At 36.3% G+C, this 26,928-nt stretch overlaps 1 protein-coding gene across 2 annotated transcripts in view; it reads right to left on the bottom strand.

The window, feature by feature from the left end:
• ARHGEF6 (Rac/Cdc42 guanine nucleotide exchange factor 6) overlaps window positions 1-26,928 on the bottom strand; it is a 173,609-nt gene that overhangs the window by 18,082 nt on the left and 128,599 nt on the right. Inside the window, exons 10-20 of one of the 2 annotated variants that reach the window (XM_037061996.1) lie at window positions 19,541-19,679; window positions 15,965-16,024; window positions 13,878-14,024; window positions 11,173-11,259; window positions 10,311-10,389; window positions 9,168-9,313; window positions 7,735-7,860; window positions 5,970-5,990; window positions 4,860-4,953; window positions 3,392-3,481; window positions 1,086-1,185 (exon numbers count right to left, since the gene is read on the bottom strand). In XM_037061996.1, coding sequence (XP_036917891.1) covers window positions 1,086-1,185; window positions 3,392-3,481; window positions 4,860-4,953; window positions 5,970-5,990; window positions 7,735-7,860; window positions 9,168-9,313; window positions 10,311-10,389; window positions 11,173-11,259; window positions 13,878-14,024; window positions 15,965-16,024; window positions 19,541-19,679 — 1,089 coding nt within the window. The remainder of the gene's footprint in view (window positions 1-1,085; window positions 1,186-3,391; window positions 3,482-4,859; window positions 4,954-5,969; window positions 5,991-7,734; window positions 7,861-9,167; window positions 9,314-10,310; window positions 10,390-11,172; window positions 11,260-13,877; window positions 14,025-15,964; window positions 16,025-19,540; window positions 19,680-26,928) is intronic. The other variant, XM_037061995.1, reaches the window with a different exon arrangement.

Raw genomic sequence — 26,928 nt, 5'->3', positions numbered from 1 at the left:
ATGAGTAATAGACCTTTGGGGATCAACTTCATAAGTTATATAAGTGTTCATGCTGTACTTCTGAAAGTAATATAATATTAAATGTCAATGGCAATTGAAAAAATGTTTAAATAATTATATAATTATAATGTAAAATCATCATTTATATTACAATTATATGTAATATAATCATTTACTGTATGATTATCATACACAAACCTTTATATTTATTATTCCATTTTAGCTCACAACAACACTGAACGTGTTACTATCACACACATTTTAAAGATGAGGAAATTAAAACACAGATAGATAAAGGAACTTGGCCCAGGACACACAGCCAACAAGTAGTAGAATTAGGATTTGAATCAGGACTGTTCTCATAAGCCCAAATGATTTACCATTTAGCTGTATCACTTTGTACACCAGATGGAAAAGTACTGTACACTTATGATGCCAAACACTTTGAAATATGCTGTCTGCTGCAAATTTAAACTTGTTTTCAGAAATGACTCAAGTTTAAACAAATGAATTATTTGGCCACTTTGTATTTATTTTATGAGCCATAAGGTATTTAACCTGATTTACCCCTGTTAGGTCACCCTCACTACTGTACAAAGGTAGGCTAGGGACATAATCATCCTGAACCTTAGTTTCCTCATTTGTGAAAGTGGTGAAAAAACGCTTATCTCATTGTATTGCTGTAGGATTTTAAATGAGGCCAAATCAGTGAAAGTCCAGTGCTTTACTCAATAGCATCCCTCTGGGCAGGGCAATTGGTGCCATGGCCTTCCCAGGAGCCTCCTACCCCCATATTGAATCATATTCTTTTATGCCAGGAAACACCTTACTGTATCAGGGAGTGGGCTTCTGGGGTAGCCACCACGCAGAAAGTTCCACCCCTGGTGCCTTTTCTTCTCCCTTCCCTTTACTGAGAGGCAGCCCTCCCTAAGCTCCCAACTGCATGATCAGCAAACAGAGGACCACATTCTCAGATGAGAAGGAACAGTCCTTGAGTGCAGGCTTTGTAAAAGCCACATTGCTCTGCCAGAATCTTCTTTCCAGCTCCCATTCAAGTCAGAAAAGGTTTAGCCTATGTTACTCACTTTTCTTCAATGATGGTCTGGCCATTGCTTCTGGTTTCTTCGATGATGAGTTTCTCTTCCTCAGGGAGTAAGACTTGTGGAACTGAATCTTTGCGAGTACCTACAAATAAGGGTTGCAAAAAGGTGGAGAGGGAAGAGTTACTAGTAAGGACTATTTATAGGTGTTAGTTCCTTTCTTTTATTGTTATTGAAGGGTCTTTGTTAATAGCATGTTACAACTGTGCACCCAGAGAACAATCATGTAACATTTAATGACTAAATCTTCCTAACCTGACCAAATTCTAAATGACCAAATATATTGATTCAGTCTTGGGAAGGAGAGCATTTTGTACACAGAAAAATAATGCAAAAAATCACTGTGATACCTCCCCTAAATGAAGACCCCATTGTTTCCTGTTTTGCCTCCTCCAAAGCAAAAAGCTTACCAGTGATCATTCTGTCTCTGCTCAACTCCAGGGAATAGCACACCACATCCTATGCTTATGACATATAATTTTAGTAAATTTAGAGCAACAGTGCATTGGGACACAACGTCCTTAAAGAACTTCAGAAGTATCACTTACTCCCAATTGTTCTCTACAGTCCTGTAGGGTAGGGTAAGGTCAGTTGAGACCATTTTGATCAAGGGCAGAGTCAGGGTTGGGAGATTATCACTTCAGCAACAAAAATGCAGGCATCCTTATTTCTTTGCGCTCAGACTATCTCCAGGATTTGGAATAGAATGGGTGACAGAACAGATATAACACTGAACCAAATAGCTCTCCTGCACATTCTACCTCCCCCTCACTTCTAGATTCTAGATTCTTCATCCCAGAGCACAGCCCTTAATCTTCAGTCTCCTTGAGCCACTGGTTTTCTCTAAGTCAAGCTTCTTTAAGTTTTGAATACTCACTGCTTTCACTTGGTCACCTCTCCTTTCCTGAGGTGGATATGTCTCTACCTCACAGCACTTTATAGGTACTTAATAAATGGATAATGCACTAACTGACTGACCAACAGACTGAATGCAGCAAGAAATAATAACAATCAGTTCTAGGAAAACAGGACTTCTGGCTGGAGAAGGATAAAGGGTGGTAGATCACTATGATGCTAAAAGGCTTACTTGTGCAAAGAACTGTGCTAGACACTATTTCACATGTAAAAGGTAGGCTGGGGAGGAGGGGCAAATCTGTGACTCTTTAGGTCAGAATACCTGCCTGCACCTCCAACTAGATTTATTGACTTTATTGATGTAAAGAGAGGCGATGAGAGGAGGAGACAAGGTCAGATTTTATATGAAGGATGTTTCTTCTGGTGTCTCTTTGTCCCCCTCACGTTCCTAGTTTTCTCACTTCCCTTACTTGGCTCCTTGAAACTTGTTATTAGAGCTGGGCATGCCCAAAGCCACATTTTGTCTGTGAAGCAGAAGTTGTGACAGTTTCCTCTTCATGGAAACTGTCAAATGTGTCAACTTTCACATTGAAAGTTTTTCTCATGACAGTCTTAGAGGTAGGAACTTTTTGAAAGCATATGTCAAGGCAGTCCACCTAAGTAATCCTGTCCCACATTCAGGTGATGAGTCAGTGGCTATCCAAAATGGAGCATGATGGACAATTCATTTCTTACACAGATAGAAAATCCCCACATAATGTATCCTGAAAATCTATAATAATGGGAGGCAAGACACATAATTGATGTGACCTGGCTTTTTAAAAAGCACAAAGATGAATCAGAAAACATTATCTTGCTTTCAGTTTGTAGCCTGAAAGTCATTTGGGGAAATACCCTCACCTAAAAGCTCCCTAATAAATTGTCTACATGTTTAACAGCCACTGTTAAGCAGCTATATTTCCAGATTTTCAGAGTAACTTTGAAACTTGAGTTTAGTGAAGCACTGTTCGTTTAAATATGCAGCTGATCAAAGATAGTATTTTGACTTCCTTTCCAAATCTGCCTATAAGAAGAGATTAGCATCAGTTCACAGACACAGGAACTCTCTGGGCTCTTTAATTCCTAACTTGTGTTGATGAAGGTATCTGTGTACTTCAAAGGAGAATGACTTCAATTTTTTTTTCTTTTCTATCACCTCCAACTTTTTTACTCTTGCATCTCTCTTTCTCTCTGAGTGAGAAGAAACTGGTAAACAAACCGCTTGGTAGCTAAAACCATCTTATCTGAAAGATGTAGTCCTGTACTGTTCCTCTGTACCAAATCACCTGCTTTACACACCCTGCACCAGTTTGGGTTGCTTTTCTCTTCTACTAAGAGGCAGTGAGAAGTAAAAAAGAAACATTACTTATTAGAGAAAGTGGTTTGCAGGAACCTACTTGAGCCATGGCCTTGTTGAAAGTTTGCACTGGTACAGTAGGCTTCAATCACTTTAAGAATCTGAGCGTCCTCTTCCAGAGCAGCTGTACCTGTCAAATTTAATTAATAATTACTTTTCATATTAATATGTGCCTGTAGATCCTCAAGTGATGCAGTAAACTCCACTGCCAGGAACTGGCTCTTAGACCAGTGGTGTTTCTAAATGGCAGGAGCAAAATCTGTCCAATTTTCATAATGAAATAAGAGTGATGGTATCAAGCTCTGGGGTCAGCACCAGTGACTTCAGCATCAAGAGTGGCATGCTCCTCAGCCCTGGTTGGTGTAGCTCAGTGGATTGAGCGCAGGCCTGCAAACCAGACAATCGCGGTTCCATTCCCAGTCAGGGCACATGCCTGGGTTGCAGGCCAGTTCCTTGCAGGCTAACTACCAGCAGGGGACGCACAAAAGGCAACCATACATTGATGTTTCTCTCCCTCTCTCCTTCCCCTCTAAAGATAAATAAATAAATAAATAAAATCTTTAAAAAAAGAGTGGCATGCTCCTGAAGCCCATCAAGAGGTCTAAACTGGGGAGTCCTGTCAGTCTCCTCTTCAAGGCCACAGTTATAGCACTGGACTTGATGCTATCCTCAATTCTCACCCAATACAACACATCTTTCCTCTTCTTAAAATTTCAAGGCTCACTTTCCCTAGGAAACTTTCCCCATTAACCCCCACCAATTTTTCCAGCCAGCCAGCACAGTCACTGATTCCCCCCCTCCTCTTCTTTACCCCCCTCCAACTCATTCTTGAAATGACTGGAGGGCAGAACCCGGTTAATATGCTGATGTGTACATCCAAGTGTGGGGTGGCATGTGCAGGATGCAGAAACTAGAGTCAAGCATAGACTTATAGAGACTATATTTTTGACTGATACACACAGTTCTGTCACCCTTTTGTGAGACATCACTTACTCTTCCACATGTTTCCCAAAGTACCTTGTTTCCAGCCATAGAGGTAAATAAGTATATATCAGATAGCTGACCAAATTTACAGTTTGTGCCTAAATCAAGACATGTTTCTACATGTCAGCAGGCTGATTCCTTGGCTAACTAAGAATATCACAGAGCCTTAGACTTCCATAAGGATTTCAACCTTCAGCTCTATTTAGTATATCTCAATAGAGGAAAATATCTGAATCATCAGAAACTAAGAGGGAAAAATGTATCTATAGCAAATGTTCCCTGGTTTTAAACCAGGTGGGGCAAAATATTCAACATGAAGATCATACAAATTGTTTCTGCCTCAGATGAAATGAACTGTAGCAGGAGGCAGCTTAGTCAAAAAACCTTAGAGGTAACCAAACATTTCTATGCATGTCATTATATAACAGATGATGCCAAGAACAAATTGCTCTAATCATCTGCTTTTTAAATATCTTTCTCTTGTTTAATCCACTACCAACTTTCAATAAGTACAAAACACATACTTTTCCGAATCACATATTCCTCTTCTGATGGTTTTCTTTCAGTCTTTCTTTTATGAAGAAACTTCTTCATGGTTTTGGGGCTTTTACTAGACTCCTATAAGAATAGAATTTTCTTTATGAATTAAACTTCTGCCCCAAAAGCAAATTTAAAAGAGCAAATGAAATAGAATGGCTCTCTCTTATTTTGACAGTCTCAGGAGCTCATCAAAAATACATACTATACATACAAAAATACATACACAATAAAAATGGCTTAAATAAACTCTAAAAGATTAATAAAACAGAAGCAATGACAGTTTCTTTGCAATTGCCATAGGGATGGGTATAAGAATGGACTGTGCCTACTAAAAATTCAACAGATTCCCCAGGAGGTCAAATGCCTTTAGGATACCATATACAGAGTAAGTACTGGATATCAATGCTAGAGAAATAACAGTATTTATAACTTGGTTTATATTCCCCACTGATACAGTTTTAAGGGAGTTAAATAACAATTGTAACTACTACTGTAGTATACACATTTTTTCAAGGAACTTGAAAACTATTTAAATAAATTTTCCTGAGCAACAGTCCCACAACAAAAAATATCAATTTCCATTTGTCCAATGGGATAATTAAGGCAAAGAAATTTATGTAATTTCCCCATGGTAAGAGAGGAGAGACTTAATAATAAAGGACTTCTTAATAATGAAGGACTTCTTAATAATAATTTGGGGTTAGGAGTAATGTTCTTACAGCCAAGCTAAATATACATATCTAAAGTCATATTATAATTAGTAGATAAAACTATGAATTACACTAATTATTCAACTTGCTTTGACTATGTGAATAAATCAACAGACATGAAAAACTCACATGTGACAAAAACAATAGAAAAAACAGCTTTAAAATAGAGAAAAACAGTTTTAAGGCATTATAAGATAACATTTCATACATATTTCACAAGTGCCTGCTTTTTGAAGAAAATACTTACATGTCAGAATTACATCTTCATATTTTAGCCACCAATAATAACAAGGGAAAAAACAAATATAAAGGAAAGCTTCATTCATAGAAGGTTGCAGTACATTATGATATCACTGTAAGGCAAAGATAGTGTTCTACCCTTACCTTTAAGATATAAGACATCCTCTAAAGTGAATATGTAAAGAAAGAAAAGATGAGCGTGAGAGATCGATGGCTACAATGACCAAATCCATTTATCAATAATTCTAAAACAATATTTGAAATGTTAGTGTTATCATAAATTATGCAGAGAGAATATCACGATTCCCACATTAGTTTTGGATGTAATATCATCATGCAAAAACCCAAGGAATACAGTTCTGTGTAGAATAACAAATGTTGAAAATAACTAAAATACACACTGCACAGTAAAGACTTATTAATAACTTTCTTATCCTAGCAGGAAAAGAGTAATCATGCTTTAGTTTTAATGGATTAGTTCTGTCAAGGATTAAGTCAATTCACTCAAAGCTCACCTGAATTTGAATTTAGTAACTGACAATTATGCAATATTCATCATTGAAAAGGAGACCTATATAACTATGAAGTAGCATTCCTGGTTTTGGTGATCAAAGAAAAAAATGGAGGATTGCAAGTATTACAGGTTAATTTTCTTTCTTTTTTCCCATTTTTAAAAGAGTTTTTATAACTTGGAGAAATCTAAATAAAATTTAAAATGAGGCCTTAATAAAACTATTCTGTCTGAATAATATCATAAAGAATAGATAAAATTAAGAGGTTTCAAACTTCTAAGGGTAAAAAAATGTAAAGTATTTACAAGTATGTCACAGGTCAATTTTCAAAGCAAATCTGTGGGACTCTTGTTGGCTAAATTCTGCTCAAGGTACATAATGAAAATTCACCTCAAGATTTATTTTTCCTATCATATTGGGTCAAAAGTGTCAAAAAATCCTCTAGTATCCAAATATCATTCCATTTTTATTACCCAAAAAGTTGAGGCAACAACTAATTGAAACAGTAGCATAGAGTTTTAAATAAAAACAAACTCAGAATTCAGGTAAGTCTGCATCAGTCATTAAAATATACATTTGATATACAAAATATATGCTGACTTTGCATTAAACTCTGACATGGCTCACATCTGTCACAAACTTAAATCTTCACTCAGTAAAACCTATCTGAAGAACAGTTACTAATAAATGAGGATTTTTTCTGAAAGATGAAATGATGAGCAAACCATTGAGGGGGGCAGAAACAAACAAACCAAAAAACCCTAACTATTTGGATGGAAAAGGTAATACTCCGCACAATTACAGAAGCTAGTGACTGATATTTCTTGACTGCAGCTTCAAGAAGGAAAAAAAAAGGCCTTGAAATCCCCACACTACCCAATATCAAATGTCCTCTAGGGTTGTTATTTAGAAGAATCTTCTTAAAAGATATCCCATTCATTACATTCCTTTTCCCTTTTCAACTGCAGCAAATAGTTCAGACTTTCATAGGTCAGACTCATTGCTGTTCCCATGAGACTTTATTGATTGGTTTAATACATCAAAATGATCTAAACAGCAGAATTGGGTTGGAAATTCACCTCTAATGAAGCACCTCTTGTTTGAGATGTGTGTATATCACTACCAATTTATAAATTATCATATCATTACAAAGGTAAACCAGAGGCACTTTAGGAAGAGGTCAAGGAAACTCTGGTGATATCCAATAAATATTTGTAGATGGATAATGAGGAAGTAGAAAATTAAGAAATAAAAAAATAAATGAGTCTAGCAATTCAGGATAGACTGACATGATGTATCACCTATTATAAATTCTAACACATTCCCATAGACCTATTTATAATAAGCTACAAAATTAGCTTATCAGAAGCATTTTATACCATATAGAGCAAAATTACCTCTTTATAACCTAGTGCTGCTGATGGTCTAAGTGGAGGTGCAGGTCTTAGACAACTTAAACTCCATGGTTTTATAATTTGAGGAGGTTCCAACGGTCCTCGGGGCTGTCCAGTAGAACTAAAAGACTAGGAAAATGTCTGATGAGATGTTGGCAATTTGCCATCTGAACCCAACCTTGTTCCCTACAGTGAAAGAACATCAATAGCTTCATCGGATCAGCAAAGCCAGCCATACAAAAGTAAAGAAGGAAAAACAAAGGTCTGCAGTTTGAGAACTGGCACTTTCCAGTCAAGATTATAAGGTCTCTAAGGAATAGCACTACACAGACTCAACATCCCATAATCCTGCCCTTGCTCTCTCTTCTGCATTTTATTTAAGTCACGATTTTTTTCCTGTATAATGGAGAACAGTCAATATTTAATAAGTTCAGTTATGTATTTGGCACTCTATTAAATGCTTAAATAGATTATTTAATCAGAACAACTGAAGACAAACTGTAGCAAAATGAAGTAACTAGCTAGCAATTGGCAAAGCTAGGATTTGAACCCAGATCTTATGGCAAAGCCCTCATTCTTCCTACCACAGCACACAGTGCCCTGAAGTGGAATTTTGGTATCACAAGTTTGAGTGTTAACAGAGAACACAGCATATCTTTGATCTCACTCAGCAAGTACAATGAAATCTCATTAATTTAAATGCCATGAATTGCTACATTTATGATAACATGGAAGAAGACAACGCTAAAAGTTTATCCGTAAAAGTCACTGAGTGAATATAATAGTATAAATGAGATTATGTAGAGATGCTTAAATACTTATGAAGGTAAACTATTGGTTTTGAATTAGCACATTATTAATATGAGAATAACAGTTGCTAATTAAAATACATCTTGCTTATCATTAAAACATCTTAGTAGGACTTCTGGTAAGAAAAACTTCGCTAGCAGTTAGTTGATGCTCCAAGTTATGGTCAAACTAAACTGCACACCTTTAATTAAAACTTTGTATGAATTTCAATGAACCTCCATCCAGAACAACAACCACAAAAAGAACTTGTGCCATGGCCCTGTGGAGTTGGTTGGAGTGTCATTCTGTGAACCAAAACGTTGTCAGTCTGATTCCCAGTCAGGGCACATGTGTAGATTGTGGGATTGCTCCCTGCTTGAAGGTGCATATGGGAGGCAACTGGTCAATGTTTCTCTCTCACAGCAATGTTTGTCTTTTTCCCTTCCTCTCTCTGTCTCTAAAATCAATCAATAAATAAAAATAAATAAAAAAGATCAGAATTAGTGAGGCTCAACTCTACTTGAAAACTTACAGATGTAGACTATGGCAAAGATTAAGGGCATGCTTACAGGTTCTAATAAATCCTCAGGAGACAGGATTTGATGAGAGATTCAGTAATCCCTGGATAGAACAAATGGACTACTTACAGAATGAGCGCTACAAGATGAGGATGATGTCTTGGATAATGAACTGCAGGAGGCAGGTCCTCTGATCAGTCTGTACAGATGCTCCAGCCATTCCTGGAAGTCCTGGTTGTTGCTGCAGTGGACCACAATTCTCTCCAGTATGTGACCTGCATCATCCAATTATGAGCAACAATTATGGAAACAAAAGGCAAGGAGAACCTTGAGCTTGCCTCAGTCATAATAACATCATACAATTCAGACTTGGGTGTCTACATGTATTTTCAGGAATTTTTATACTTGTGGGTAACCCTCTTAAAACCTCTATATCAAGAACAGATAAGCTGTGATAATAAATAAATAAACAGTCATACCTAATTTATAAGACTGTTCTTAATTTCTACTACTTACAGAATCTTAGAAATAGTATAAAACTTCACTTTAAACAAACTCACAATCCAAAAATTTAAGCATAGAGTCCAATTTAGTTCATAGTCTAAAATGAGAATATAGTATTGCTTCACCCAATATTAAAGTTGAAAGAAGATCTAACATCAAATTGTGGGCTCCCTATTGGGAAAGAAGTGGGTAAAGCCTGGGGCCATTATCCCATTGTTAGCCATTGTACCTTATCAGTGCAAACAGTACAACCATTAAATGTAAACCACACCAGCCTGACGAAAGTGAAAACAAGCCAAAATGTCAGGGAGCATTATTGAGGCCTGGCATTTTCTCAATTTGTGAAAAAAGTTTATGGCTTCTCAGCACTTTTTCAAAATATAATAAAATCTTGCTAATTCATAGGCTGATGATAAAATTACTGATAAAATTTCACACCTTTGGCTTCTCTATCACAAGGGAACAGATGACAGAAAGGGGAGCAAATTCACATCAGTCTATTTTGTTATTTCTTAGCTGTAACAAGTAGTTTTTATGTAACAGAAAATTGAAACTAATGGCAAAACCGAAGCTTTCAGATGACGAGGAGACTTCTCTATTCTACTGCTGTACCTCAATTATCCCAGGAAATAAAATGTACTTTGCCATGCCCAAGTAAAACTTGATCATGGACTATATAACAGAAAATAATATCATTTATTTATTTAAATCCCACTTCTATCCAAAAAGGAGTTGAAGTAGCTACATGAAAAAGAGAAATTTACCTACCTGTGATTTCAAATGTGTAGTCATTCCCTTCAATTTCATCTAATCTAGTCACCACCATTCCTCCCGTTGGTATTTTTCCCTACCAGAAAAAAACATTCCCATTAATTCCGTGGTTGTTCACATCTGCTTATTTCTATTACATTTTCTGACACTGTCAGGAATCACTGCTGAATTATGGCTAGACATATTTCTCTGGTCTATCAATAGATAATGTTTCCCTGCTTTAAATTTTAATCAGATAAGAAAGTAAGGGGGAAAAGTGGGTTGTGCTTTTTGCTAACACACCCTAAACCATAAGGTCAAGACTTTCAAACAGTTTATTTTTCTAACACATTTTCATGAAAATCAGTAAATAAAACTCAAATTTTATGAAAACTAGTAGCTGCTAGGCCAAGATATAAGAGGCAACAGTAATTTATAATACTCCATATTTTGGGAGCAGAATGAAGGAAGTTTAATTTCTTAAGGAGTTTGATGACTTGTATCTCAGACACCAAATCATGTGATGTGACTGTAGGAGCAGGTACCAGTTTTATATTTTTTTCAGCAATAATAATATAATATGGACCTATAAAATTATGTTCCTAATTGATTTGGTTACAGATTTATATTTCTGTTTATACACTCATAACCTAGCTTATACCCAGAGCAGTGGACATTCAGGATATACTCGCTATAGTAATGCAAAGGTCTTTGATCTAAAGAACATATGTTCTTATAAACTATCTAATTACAGTGAAAAGTCATAACATTCTGCCTTTTCTGGCTAGAACTTTTAATAGTACAATAAAAATATTGCATCTAGATAGAAACCTCTTTTCAATATGGGTCCTGCTATTTGTTTTATATGAAATCCACCAACCTGATAGATGAAGCCACTCATCCGAGGACTTGCAGATAACATTATCAAGACATTTGAAAATAACATGAGGTACCGCTCCTCTTTTTCCTGAAGGGGAATGAAAAATATTAAATTGAGAATAGAACTCTGGCTGGTGTGGCTCAGTGGATTGAGTGCCAGGCTGAGAACCAAAGGGTCACCAGTTCGATTCCCAGTCAGGGCCCATGCCTGGGTTGTGGGCCAGGTTCCGAGTGGGGGCCACATGAGAGGCAACCACACATTGATGTTTCTCTCCCTCTCTTTCTCCCTCCCTTCCCCTCTCTCTAAAAAATAAATATATAAAATCTTTTTAAAAATATTTTTAAAAAGAGAATAGATATTGGACTTTTTGTTTGTTAAGAATTTCTGGAATCAGTTTTTGTAACTTAGATCTTATATAAGGCAATGAAACATAAACAGTGATTTTAAAAATACCCAACTTAAAAGCACAAAACTAGTTGAATTTTACTTAGAAATGTATATAAATCCAGTCTATCTCTCCCCTTCCCATACCTCAGAGTTAAATACAAATAACCATGCTTGTTTCCCAAGTATGTAAGCCTGAGAAGTCACACAGTTAATGCCTTCTTATATAAGCTGCAGCCAGAGCACAAGTTAAGTAGGTTCACAAAAAGGAAAAGTGGCAAAATAAAGGTGTTTTCCAGTGATAGGAAATTTATTTAGTTCTATATGTATGTTAAATTTTATTTATAAAATTGCTTTTAATCAGTAACATGAGCACAATAACAAGATAGTTATTGTACTCATGTAAAAAAGCAAATGATTCTTTTAAAATGGCACTAAAGGAAATTTTATACAGAAGGGCTTCTCTGAACTCCTTAAACAGATATGCAATTAGTAGGTGCAAACAATTACATTCAGCTTACATATCCAGCCATCAGAGGTACAATTATCCTATCTCCATCTCCTTCTTTCCACTTGAGCAGAGCAACCTTTTGAGGCTAATACTTCTAAGAAAGATTCTTTATCCTTTCACATCTTTTTGTTACTTGGCTTCCTTCTATATAGGCTTCTCATCTCTTCCCTCCTCTTCCAGCAGCTTCTCCTATTAAAGCAGCTTTTCCTTTTTGCTTTTAACATATGCACATCTCCTACCCTAACAGGCCTTCACTTGTTCCTCTGACTATCTATACAAAATACTGTTTCTTGACATTTCTTGCCATATTACTTGCTGCCTTCATTTTCTCTCTATTGATCCTTCCATACTCACTTTGTTCTCTCAAAGTCACCAGTAACTGCCTTGTGGTGAAATCCAATAGTTTTTCTTGGCCTCTATGCTCCTTGACCTCTGAACCTTTTGTAGCACTCAGCAGGCTGATCACTTCCAAATGCTCCTCCTAGAATTTCCATGACACCACACCCCCCCAGTTCTCCTCTATCTTTCTCTTTGTCTTTTCTCTGTGGTACTATTTCTCCTTCCTTCACCGAAGTTTATCCAAGACTGTGAACATCTAATAGATAAACTCTCTACATTAATCTCCCCCCAGGGTACATACATTTTAAATGGCATTTCTTATTTACCCAAAGTAATGAATATCTGACAGAGACCTATCAGGGAGCATAGGAAGATGTTTTGAGAGGGGGAAGACAATGTTAACACCTGATAAATCATACCTGTTGATATAATCAACCTTCCTCCCCTACTCTACCCTCTTCCTCAAAGACACAACCCATCTTCAGCCCTCTGCTTCTCTCTGGAAATTTACTTCCTAAGAAGGCCCATCTGTCAGGGACATCCAAGTCTCTTCCTCTAACTCTGACCTTCTACTCACATATCTACTGCTTTTACAGCTGCCTAGATCTCCACTTGGATACATACAGTCACTTGAAAGTTAACAGGTATAAAATTACACTTGTCATCTCCTCTAGCCCATAGGTCACCACTTCCTATAGACTTTCCATTCTAAACATGTCTCACATTTGCTCCTTAAGTTTCATTCTCTCTGCCACTACCTTTGTCGGGGGAACTAATCACTTTCCGGTTCAGCTGCCCTTTCTGTTTCTATTTCCATCCCCTCCAGTTTACCTGACATATGCGGTTGTCAGATTAAACACTTGTCTCATTGTGTTTCTCTACTACTCAGGACTCATAGTTTTCTATTGCTTGCTTCATCAGTCTGAAGTACGCTTGCCTGACATCCAAGGTTCTTTGTAACCTGACCCTATCTGACCCCATCAATTTTCTCTTTTACTCTGCCTAACATGCTTCCTCTGCTCCTATCAGGCTGGCTTCCTTAATGTCATGCAGAAAAAAAGCCATGTCCTTGTTCTCTTCTGAAATAAGAATGACCTCTACCTTACAAAATTCTCCCCTTTTCTCTTCATGGCCTTTCTCCTCATGTCTTATCTCCATAAAAATCTTCTCGCTCTCTTCCTTCTCTGAACTCCAGTAGAATCTACTGTTGAGATCACACAAACAGGCATTGATTATTTTGGTTTGTTTTCTACTTGTAGCTTATGTTTTAATCTGTTCTTAAGGGGTGCTTTGAAGGCAGGGACCATTGTGTCTTCTTTTTTCCTATCCCTAACAGCAGGTAGCAGTGCTGGAGAAAAATTAGGTGCTCAGTTTGTTTGAATGTCCAAGCACTTGACCTTGATGGAAACAAAAATAAAGAAAGAAAAATGTGAAAGATGGAAAAATAGTGTTGAAATTTGAAACATCTTACCTCACATGTTCCGTACTGCACCATTACTTGTGACATAAAAACCACATTTCCCAAGGTTTTAATATCCTCTCCTTCCCATGCCTGAATAGGTTCAGAAAGTATCTGCAACTCCAGCTGTTTTCTTTTTCTTAGATCTTGGCACTGTCCCTACAGAATCAAAACAAAGGAATAGAAATTCTTATGAAATTGACCTAAAACAGACCAAAGTAAGATGTGGCTTTTGACTCTCATAGACTTCCACTGAGTCCCTATTCCCCATGAATCCCATCACCAATATCTTGACAAACAGAAACATCCACTACTCTAAATCTCTAGCTTTGAGCCCCCAAAAGTTTTGCAAGGAAGAGCTACTTTTTATTTTACCAAAATAAGATAAAATGGTGGAAGGAACTTGCTTCTTCTTCCCAACAAAGAGTATGGGAAGACAAGTAGCAGAATTACATTGAATAGAGCCAGAAGCGCAACTGGTAGACTTGGATCTTCTGGTTGGTGTGGTTGTTCTAGCTCCTCTCAATCTTGTCTATCTGCATAAATATAGTGCTTTAGTTACAAAGCAATTTTCTTTTTCTAACATATCCTCGGTTTCCAATTAAGTAACATTCTTAATTTTTTAAAGTGACTCCAGAGGTTATAGAAAAAGAGAAAATTTAATTCTTTATGCCATATTGTATTTAATTGACCTTATAACAAAACATATGCACTGCCCTGTACTTTGTTCAGGGACTATAAGTAAATGCTATTAAAATATTAAATTACTTTTTATTCCTAAAAGGAATAGAAAAAAGAGATACAACTGAATTTCATGAATACAAATTAAAAATTCAAACCAAGAAACAATATGTGGCTATGAATACCATACACACACACACAAACACACACCACTGCTTCAGAAAGTGTGATGTTGTCTTAGAGTAATTTAACAGTATTAATTTCAAATTGAATATGAAAGTAGCATATGGTTAGTTATGCCACTATTTCCTAATGAAAGTTATATTTTGGAGAATGTGTTTACTATAAAATCTATGCTGTCTTTTTCAGCTAAATGGAAACTTGATTAAATAAATTCATTGTACACACATATTTTGAAGCATCTATATGGTGAATAAATATACTACCACTATCAAATCAATTTTTACAGTATACATATACAATGACTAGATAGAAATATAGTTTTTAAAAAGAAGTATTTTAAAATTCAATTTACATAGAAAAATAAAAGGGACACAAATGATAATAAATGCCAAGGGTTTCATGTGTTGAACCATGCAAAACTGCCAACATTAGACTGTTTTTGACCTATTACAGCAATTTTAACCTAATTCTTAACTCTAGCCTTCAATTTGCTGTGTAACCATAGACACATCATGTACTGATCTTTCTCAGCGGCAATGAAAATGAGATGATGGTGAATGTTGCATCACAACCTTACAGCAAAAATGAATAACTAAATATTGATCCAATCATTTGGAATGTTACAGAGATGTTTATACTGAAGCTAAACTTAGTCAATTGCCCAAAATAATGCTTTATTTCTTCTTAAAAATGCAATAAGGTGGTTTTACATCAGTTGGTTCAAGAAGACATTAACCATCATTCTCAAGACACAAGATTACAGGTACCTTTTATAGCAACCTGTGTAAAGCAGTTGTATTTTAGTAGATTTTTTCTTTTGTATGTTAGAAAGGGTTTCTTTTTCACATGAAAGAATAAACTTACACCTTTTGGCATAGGTAAATGAATTCAATATTAATGTCAATCAGTGAATGACAAGTTGTATCAACATAAGGTGAGCAACACAGGGATAAAGATAAAGAGACTAAAGGAAACCCCCCACCTACACAGCAATGCTTAATGTGGCAGAGACTTCAAATGTGAGTGTTTTATACACTCAGCCTGGCAACCTTTCTTAGGTAAGCATGATTTTTGGAAGACAAAATTAAAAGAAACAATCACAATGATACTGTCACTAGAGCTTATTGTTTCCACTCTAAAGACCTTTGCATAAGGAAAGAAACGTTACATACAAATTACTCTTTTAGTAACAAAGCATACAAAATAAAGAATTATAATTTTAGAGCATCACCTACCATGAGAGTTTTGAATGCTATGATTGCTTTCAGAATATCCTGATGATCTGGATGTGTATCCTATTAAAGGAACATATTTTAAAACAACATTAAAGGAGAACAAATCAGTGGTGGCCAGAAGTTAGGGGTTGGTTGGGAGGAGGGTGTGGCTGCAAGGAGATAGAAAGATGAAATTTTGAAGGATGATGAAATGGTTCTGTATCTCAATTGTGGTGGTAGTAACATAAATCTATACATGTATTAAAAGTCATAGAACTGTGCACCAAAAGAAAAAAGTCAATTTTAATGTATGCTAATTTAAAAATTAAAAAGTAAAACAGCATTTGAGCACTTGGGATCTCAGCACTTCCAATTATTAAGTGATTAAAGGAGCAGGTTAGGGGGAGCAATGGGGGAAAAGGTGGGACAACTGTGACTGAACAACAAGAAAAAATTAATTTAAAAAAATAATATGAAATAACAAATAACAAAACAAATTAAGACAGCTTGTAACACATCATTATATTTGGTAACGACATACTAGGTGTGGTTATTGAGGCAAAAATTCCCTTTTCTTTTTTGACTGCTAATAAGTAGTAATCATTTGGGGTTATCATTAAGTCACATTATTAGCACATGACAAGAGATAGGGAATTGTGGAAACAGAGTGGTGTTTAGAGAAAAATCAATCCAATTTCACCTAAAATTACTCCATTGTCTTCCAGCAGACTCAAAAAGGCAAACAGGAAAAATTCCAGGTTTTATACCACATACTCCTTCTTAAGCAAAGATTACATATGGTCTGCAATTCCATGGTACTTAGAATCCCCAAAAGTAGACAGGTCCAAAAATGGCTTTGAGAAATGCACATCTCCATAACTGTTTATGAAGAGAAAGAAGAGGTTCTTAGAGGTAGATGTATACCTATGTGGGGCTATACGAGGCATAGATACGTATCTAACCTTGGGGCATATGTGTGCCTAACCTTTGGAATTCAGCTGGAGTAACAGAATGACAAAATCTGCTGCTCAACCAGCTCTGGGTGATAGAATATAGACCTGCACAGACTAGAGGTCTGATCCAAGACAAGGACAGTATTGCTTATAAAAGGAAAGATTATATTCTTTTATAGTTAAATTTATCTTACCCAAATCAGCTGGTAACCATGAGGCTCAGGCTCTACTCTTCAATTAGCTAGCAGCCACGCTAAACAATTAGAAAGCTGGATCAAGTGTCTTGCAGGTGGTGAACCAGTGCTAAGGGTATGTATATCTGATGGTGGAAAATGGAAGGCAGCCAAAAGCAGGTGACCAACAACAAATGGAGGCAGGAGTAGAAATAGGCTCTGATATAAGGAAGGCCAAGATAGAGGATCTAGGCAGTAGGAGCATTTGAGGAATTTTCTCCCAAATTAAGTGTATATTCATAGTTCAGCACTGAGCAGTAACAGAAACTGAGGCCACTAGTTTCTGTTTTTTGTGATAAGCAAGGAGGGGTAAACCTCAAACGGTTCAGTGAACTGGTTTAGCTTTTAAAAAGGCATCCAGAGGTCAATACCTTCCCAAGCCCTAACTGAAATTTCATTCCAGCAGGCTTTACTCACTAGCTCCCCACTGCCTCCAGCTTTTTGGCAGGTCAAATAACCTGAGAATATAGTTTTGTTCAGAGTATTTGCTTACAATCCTTATAAATGCTGACAAAACCAGCTGTGTGCAACCATTTTCTTTAAAGATAATCAAACCTTATAAACCTCAAAACCTTTCCCCAGACACAGGAAGAGCAAGTAGGGTAACTGCAGCCTCCCCCAACCACACCTCAAGCCCCATGTTCTATCAGGCAAGTCCTGCTTAAGAAGATATCCCTGTTATTTGGTTTTTAAAAAGAAGACCTGGAGCCCTGGCTGGTGTAGCTCAGTGGATTGAGCACGGGCCTGGGAACCAAATGATCATGGTTCGATTCCCAGTCAGGGCACATGCCTGGGTTGCAGGCCAGTTCCCAGCAAGGGACACATGAAAGGCAACCACATATTGATATTTCTCTCTCTCTCTCTCTCCTTCCCTTTTCCTCTAAAAATAAGTGAATAAAATCTTTAAATAAAAATAAAAAGAGGACCTGGGATCTTGGTAAAAAAAATTCAATTATCAGGCCTCATTGAAGTCTTAATATTTAGAAAACATTGTGGTTATGCTACAGTTGTGGCAAATTAATTGTAAGTTTATAAACAAAAATGTGAGGGGACCTTGATGTACATGTATGGATGCACAAAGAAATAAAGTAATATTGGACCCATTTATTAATCTTTAAGGAAATACTAGAATCTCCCATGATAATCCAGAATCAGGCAGCTAAATGCATACAATGTTCTTGAAATAAATATTCCTATCTATATCCCACAGTAAAGTTGGTTCATATATCAGAACAAAAGTTTTCTTGGACAATTTTGATTGAACCCCCATCTACTGATGCAGAAGAAAACCTAAGTCAACAAGTTAGCAGAGATTTGAGTGAAGCAACAGGATGAAGGCTAAGAGAAGAGGAGGTAGAATGATCATGAATATTTAATAGTAAAGGGTGGGGATCTTTCTGTTTTAAGATTAATACGTTCATGGTGATTGTAGTTTGTAACATTGCATTGTATGCTTTTGCTAAGAGATTAGATCTGAACTGTTCTCACTATTAAAAAAAGTAACTTTATGAGGTGATAGATGTGTTAATTAAGTTGATTGTGGTAGTCATTCCACAATGTGTGTGTGTGTGTGTATAAAATCATCACACCTTAAAAACCATGTTGTATAACCTAATAGGTATAATTTTTATTTGTTTGTCATACTTCAATAAAGCTGGAAGAAATTTTAAAAATGCTTAAAAAACAAAGAATCTTCAAAGGAAAGAAATAAGAATGCCTCATTCTTATTTTGCTTATTTTGCTTATTTCTTATTAAAAGAAAAAAACTAAAGGTCTGGGAAGAAGGAAGATTGGATGAAGTAAATTTGGAAATTAAGGCTTTTTCTGAATTCCCCAGCAAGGCTAGGCTGAAGACAAACTGGCAGTTTCCTCCAAGAGTAGAGACACATACTTTGTACACAAATACCATATGATCTCACCTATAAGAGGGAGCTAATGAACAAAAACAAACTAATGGGCAAAACACAACCAGAGGCATGGAAACATGAAACAGTCTGACAACAACTAGAGGGGAGAAGAAGGGAATACTGGTGGAAAGAAGAAGAAGAGACTAATCAAAGAACATGTATGAATAACCCATGGACATGACAACAGTGTGGGAATGGACTGTGGGAGCGAAGGGTAGAATGGGTGGAGGAGGACAAAGGAGGAAAAACTGGGATAACTGTAATAGAACAATAAAATATTTAAAAAATGAAAGTTAAGAAGAGGTAAATTTTGAATCAATATAAAAAACATTTTTAAAAATATGTGGGCTGGGATGGGAGTAAAAGACAGAAAACTGTACTTGAACAACAATTAAATAATAAAAATAAATTACTTTTTTTCATATATTTTTATATTTTTATTTGATTCTTATTCAAGTACAGTTTTCTTTTTCATATATTTTTTAAAAGCTCACTTTCTTTTACCTCCATATGCCGTTCCAACTCTTGCAAGAGTGTAACATACTTCTCCAGTCGCATGAATGGTTTGCTGAGGCTTGTCGTTAAAATAAGTATACCTGGGCTGGATGCACCTTGATTTTCCATAAATTGCTCCAGATCATCACTAGCAAAAGAACAAATACAATTCTGTTACTGCTTAATAGTCCATAAAAATATTAACTGAACATTATTTTAGTGTATTTCACACAACATAAAACCAAGTAAAATTTTGTTTCACTAATCCAAATGCTGTCCAATTCATTTTAACTCGATTCAATAAACCTTTATTTAGTTCCTCTATACAATTAGCATTGCATGCAGAGCTTGGGGCTACAATGGTGAGTCAGACATTCATTTACTCATTCAACAATTATTGCATCTACCAAGCAACAGGCTCCATTCTCTGCTGGGGATACTGCTATGAACAAAACAAGATTCCCTACCCTTAAGGAGCTTGCACCTATGGGTATAGCGAATATAGTCTATCAGATAACCCTCAATGTCAGGTTTAAAAAATATTTTCTTGGTAACTTCAAACATTCTAGTTATTGAGTGGTCAGATGCCAAGGGCAGCAACTTACCAAGTGCTCTCTGTACCACCAGGGCACCCAGTTGTAATGTTTCAGAATTAAGTCCTAAATTCAGATAGCAGCATGTTTGTCTGACTAATTACAAAGTAACTTAACCTAGGCTCTGAAAGCAGTATAGCAAGCTACCCAACCAACTTGGTTAAAAATAAAGAAAACTTGTATATATAGTTTATTAACTATGTCCTGTAAACGTCTTATTCTGAGCTTGTGCTTTCTCTGTCATTTAGTACCCTGTGGATTGTGTCTTTTCCATGAATAGGGTGCTGAGTTCTGAGTCTGAAAGATCATTCTAATATATATTTATATAAAATGTAATTAAAGAATAACACCGACTGTCTAAATGACAGCATTTGAAACTTCTGCCTATCACTTGACCCCTTTACCTCCTTGCTTGCCCATGCATATCCTATCAGTCACAAGTCTTGTATCTGTTTATTCATTTCCATTCCCACTGCTACTACCTCAGTTCAGGCTCTTTTATCTGGTTCACTTTAGTAAACCAACTGGTCTCTTGGCTTCCAGGTTTTTTCACATCTGAACCATCCTGCAGGCAACCATTCTAATCCCATTGCTTTCCTACTCAAGAACCTCTGATTGCCTATGAGATTGGGTCCTAACTTTTAGACTCCTACTAGCCCTATCAATCTTTTTCATCACTCTCCAACAAAAATCCTCAACTGTAAAGAGACAGACTTATTCTCCCTGAAACACATTTTATGCTGTTCCCAACTGTGGTGCACTGTAATAAGTTGTAAAATGTTCAATGAAACTTATTATTATTAAATACTAGGAGTGTTGGGAATGAGATGGGTTGCAAGTTATCCCTATTAATGTACACTCTTCCTCCTTGGGCTTTTTAACAGGCAAGAAAAGAATAGAGTTTCAGCTAATGTCCCAGCAGTCTTGAGTATCACATGTATGGCAGATGGGAAAGGGGCTGAGAATCACTGCCTTAAGGAAAGGTAGATCACATCTGAGTGGTCACATCTAATAATTGATACTACTTTAGCAGTTTCTGCAATCTTGCTCCAGAAGCAGCTGAAGGGAGGAAAGTGCCCAGGATTTGAAATCATAAAACAGATTTGGTGATCCTGGATCAGTGACCTAGCCTCCATTAGCTCATCTGTTAAACAGAGATAAAATCTACTTTCTCAGTTCCCTGCAGGCCAACTCCCAGCAGGGGACGCACAAAAGGCAACCATACATTGATGTTTCTCTCCCTCTCTCCTTCCCTTCTAAAGATAAATAAATAAAATATTAAAAAAAATCTACTTTCTACTAAAATTGTCAATATTAAATACTTGGGGTTTGTAAGACTACTTTTTCCTGCATGTCTTTGTTCTTGTTTAATATTCACATTTCAACACAGGTGTTATCCTCATTTTACAAATGAAAACTTAAGTCTCAGGAACAGTGAGTAACAATAAGACCATGGCTAAGTTGGGGTTTGTACCAAGTGTGAAGTCAAAGCCTCAGGTCTTTCTATGACACCACACTGTCTTTGTATAGGACAGCATTTTATACAGTTTAAAGTAGTCATTAGATGAATTCTTATTACTATTATCAACATTTCAAGGCAAATATTATACCTTGCTAAAATCTCATTTTAAAAAACTACCATTAAGATGGGATTACCAGATTAATGGAAATTCAATTGATATTTAATTTCCAATCAAGACCATAAAATGTACAGAGAGATTTAGAAATTCATCGTGTATAAAATATAATTAGGAAAATAACTCAAATTTAGAGACTGCATTTGAGCAGAAATGTACTTTAAGAGGAAACCACTTTCCTAATTGTTTTCAACATTGTTCAAAAGTCTTTTTTTCTTGACTAAATAATCACCCATATCCTCAACATTCTATTCTAATTGATACATGAAATACAACAATTAAAAGCAAATATTATGGTGTATGCTGTTATTACTTCCCATGCAGCATTCTAACTTTCAAGCCTGTTAAATATTACAGGAGTTTTTAAAATTTTTCAGTATAACATGAGATCACTGGTTATTTAAAAGAAAAGAATATTTTATTACTGTAATTAAAAATAAAATTTAAAAAAGCAAAGAACAAGCCCTGGCTGGTGTAGCTCAGTGGATTGAGTGTGGGCCTGCAAACCACACAATCGCGGTTCGATTCCCAGTCAGGGCACATGCCTGGGTTGCAGGCCAGTTCCCAGCAGGGGACCCACAAGAAGCAACCATACATTGATATTTCTGTCCTTCTCTCCTTCCCTCCCCCTCTAAAAATAAATAAATAAAAATCTTTTAAAAAAGCAAAGAACATTTTACTACTACAACAAAAGAACAAAAATATCCTTTAAAGTACCTGTCAAAAATAAATAAATAAATAAATAAATAAAGTACCTGTCCATTATGATAAATAGATCCAAAAGATACATTTTAATTGGCCAATAAATTTCATTATACAAATTAATATCATTATACAAAAATATATACAGGTTGGGGCAAAAGGTTTATAGTTGTGAGACCATGAAACAGAGAGTTTATTCTTGTATTGTTATTCATTAATTATTATATTATTTTCCATATGAACAACTGTAAACCTACTTTTGCCCCACCCTTTATATTATTATATCAGAGAACAATCTGTCTTTAAAAAGGCAGTTTTTAATTTTATACAGGTGTTTAAAATGTGAGTTAAGTCTTGCTTTTCAAGCTTAATATGTTTTCTATATGTGATATAACACAACAGAATTATTTCTCAATATGTAAATGTTATTTGAAACTCAACTTACATTTATCTCATAGAATTCATGGTGCATAGGGGTAAGTTCTGGATTGGGCTGGGAAAATATCTTACATTAAAATATTACCACAGAGCTTAACCATTTCATGTAATTGTGTTTCTGTGAAATCTTTGCATAAATTGGTACTTTGAAAAATGATAACTCTACCTAGAACAGCTAGAAAATAATCAGATATTTCCCCTCCCCACAAAACTTTCATGGGAATCACTATGGCCTGGAAAGGGGAGATGAGGCATGAGGAGCTGAGAGGCCCTGGCCTCTAGCCAGTGGAAAATTACAAGGATGCTGCTCAGTTGGGTGGGGTGGATATCTATTATTCCCTTTTCATTTATCTAGTCCCAGAGACTAGGCTGTTTGCTCCCTTTTTATTTTGTCTCCACCACTTTTTGTTTTGTGTTGTCTCATTTTCTCATTTCCCTGGTTCTTCAAAGACAGAAACAGAACAGAACCTAGTCTCAGAATTTTTCCTGTGCTCCTTGTCCCCAAAGCAAGCACACAACTTTGTGTTTTTACCATATTCTTTACTGCTGACAACAGTAGTCACAGGGAGTGAATATAACTAACAAGAGGAAACGTACACCATGGTGTTTGTTGTAGTTACTGCAAGAGAGGCTGAGGTCCACATCTGTCTTAGCACTAACTCTCTCCTCTTGTCTTATAAAACCAGGTCTCTCTATATTGTGAAAAGAATGAATGCCACACTGAATCAGCGGAGGGAAGTGGGTGTTTTTGTAAGGGAGAGACATGAGCTACAGTAGCAAGCCAGAGGGGAGAGAGAGGGGAAATCCCAAACAACCTCACCCAGGGCATAGCAAAAGATTGGGGCAGTCATTCAAATATATGTAAATATGAGGATACACCAAAGCTGGAGTCTGCTTATATATCCAAATTCAGATAAAACATTACTGCACTTTTTACAATGCAACAACATGCAATCATGCAATATTAAGGCTGCTTGCCTTCTCGGTGCCAATTGCAACACACATTTCTGGTATGATACTGCCACCTGCAGACCAAAAGGAAGCCATTCAACTGACGGGTTTGCTCAGGCTCAGGGTGATTTTTCTGCTTGTAAGCATCTACTGCTTAATCAGGAAAAGAACAGAAATCCACCAATGTCCTATTTCAGCTGAAACTTTCAGCTGAAACTTTCATCTAACAGAAGATTTTCATCTGAATTTTTTGTGAATTTCATTCAACTGTTCTCGTTTCTACTATACCAGCATAAATTAAAGATGCATGTAAACTAGCTGAGATAATATTAAAAGCACATCTGAGAAAACACCCCAAGTATTTTCATCCCTTACATGTAAATCAACCAGTAAGATAAAAATTCAGTTCTATTGAACTCCACTGAGTCTTACACTGTTTCAAGGTGTAGTATAAGTCTCAAAAAACATCACTAACCAAAATCAAGCAAACGGGGTAGAATTCCTTCTAAACTTGAGGATTTTTAATTAACAAATGTAACAAACTTTAAATCATAAAGTTTGAATGAATCTCTATTATTATTTATAAAATTAAATTCATAATATGGGTACATTCAGTCAGCAACATTTTAGCACAGAGAATTAGCACAGAAAGTTCTCTAAATACTACAAAAGGCTGCTGTTTGAGGTACACCACTTCTTTCTGATAGTTATCCAGAACTGATGCTTTTAGACCAAAAGGAAAAGAATGTGCTTGTACAAATGGGAAGCTAACATGAGAGAGATCTCTTTATATTGGTTTAAGAAATTTGCCATTATACATACAGGATGTTTATGCAGCCATCAGAGAAAAAACACACTTGAACCATTTTTTCTTTATTAAAGACAAGTAGTAAAGTATGAAAACATTCTTGGAAATAATAGAAACAAATTCCAGACCGTGGTTCCCTCTGATGAGGGAGGGAGGAGCAGGAAATATTGGAGAGTATACACAGGACTCCAAATTGTACCTATAATTTGTTTCTTAAGCTGAATGGTGGGTTCATGGGTATACTTTATTTTATCTCTGTTCTATGTATATTTGAAATATCACATTTTTTCCTGAAAAACAGCTAGTAGCTGGTATAAGATGAATAAAGGAGCAATAGGGAGCAACAACTACTTTGTACTTTATGGCATGGACTTTGAATACATTAGTTCATTTAATCCTCATACCAACCCTGAAAGGTAAGTGGTTTTATCCTCACTTTACAAGTGAAGCAATTATGACTTAGAAATAAGTAAATTACCTTGGGTAACAAAGCTTCCAAGTAACAGAATTACAAACTGAGAAAATATAAAAGTGGTAAAAAGTATATGCTGAGATTAAAGAGTAGCACAAAAGGGTTTAAAAGAAAGTGGTAAAAAGTTTTACTTTCAGGATGGTGGCATGAAGATATTCCATGGACCCACTTCCCATGAAAATAAGCATAGCTGATGGAAACCATAAAAACAACCATTTAAAGTCTCTAGAAATTGTCTTAATGTTATATGATATACGAAAAAACACATTTATTCTAAGAAAATATTCTAAAACTTAGAACAGGGAGAGTTCAGGTATTTGAGCCATGACCTGTTATCTCTCACACACTTCTTTCTTCTCAGCTAAGCTTGCCACAAGCTCTAGTCCAGGCAAGTGTGGCCAAGAAGACAGGCCTCTCTCTCCCCCCACCTCCCAATCCAAGGACACAATATCTCACTAGCACATCTCATCAGCTTCAACTCTGAGCTGAAGAACCTAAAGTTCAGGCAAGTGTGACAGAGAGGTTCAGGGGTTCCTTCTTCACTCAGCCCCCATACATATGGAGGAGAATCTACCCCAGGAGTGGCGGGCTAAAAATATGGAGGTAGCAATTCTGTGCTGGGAAAGGCAAGCAAAGAAGACCAGAGATTATGGCCTTGCTCAGCACCCAGACCAGTAGCTCAAAGATTTTGCTCAAGGGAAAAGACAGTCCATAGGAACAGAGAGCTCTGAAGCTTTCCCCAAAGTAACTGGTTTTAGTTCAAAAAGAGTGTGGTAAAAAGTAAGCCTAAAGGTTCTTATAGAAACAATGAAGATTTTGGTGGCAAACAAATAAGAGAAGGCTGGTAGCTCCTCTTACTTAAAAGCAACAAGCTAAACCATATGCTAGGTAGTCACTAAAGATAATCAGGGAAAGAGACAAGTAAGAAGTGCTAAGAAGGGTCAGAACAAACCTCAAAGACTGGTCTCAAAAACCACCCCTGCCTATAAAATCCATGATATTTCTTTTAGCAATAAGTTTCCTGATATATCTCCCCTCGTAAGGGAAATAAAAGAAAAATAAACAAATGGAACTACAACAAACTAAAAAGTTCTTGCACAGTGAAAGAAACCATGAACAAACAAAATGACAATCTACAGAATAGGAAAACATAGTCACCAATGATACATCTGATAAGGAGTTAATATTCAAAATTTATAAAGAACTCATTCAACTTGATTAAAAAAACAATTGAAACATGGGGAAAGGAGCTAAGCAGACACTTCTGCAGAGGACAGGTGACCAAAGACATATGAAAGGATGCTCGACATCACTAGCCATCAGAGAGATGCAAATTAAAACTACAATGAGATACCACTTCACACTGCTCACAATGGCCATCATAAACACATCAACAAACAACAAGTGCTGGAGAGGTTATGGAGAAAAGGGAACCCTAGTACACTGTTGGTGGGAATGCAAACTGGTGCAACCACTGTGGAAAACAATATGGAGTTTCCTCAAACAACTAAAGATGGAACTGCCTTTTGACGCAGCCTATTCCACTTCTGGTTATATTTCCAAAGAAACCCAAGACATTAATTCAAAAGAATAGACCCACCCTGACTGATGGACTCAGTTGGTTGGAAGATGTCCTGCAAAGCAAAATGTTGCCAGTTCGATTCCCAGTGAAGGCACATGCCTAGGTTGCAGGTCTTGTCCCTGGTTGGGGCATGTGTGAGAGGCAACTGATTGATGTTTCTCTCCCTCTCTTATTCTTTCCCTTCCCCTCTCCCTAAAAATAAATAAATAAATAA

The sequence above is a fragment of the Sturnira hondurensis genome, unplaced genomic scaffold (assembly GCF_014824575.4).
Source record: "Sturnira hondurensis isolate 20B ecotype Veracruz unplaced genomic scaffold, ASM1482457v3 Scaffold0013800, whole genome shotgun sequence".
NCBI classification, from domain to species: Eukaryota; Metazoa; Chordata; class Mammalia; order Chiroptera; family Phyllostomidae; genus Sturnira; species Sturnira hondurensis.
This window is presented reverse-complemented; position numbering and strand designations above follow the sequence as displayed.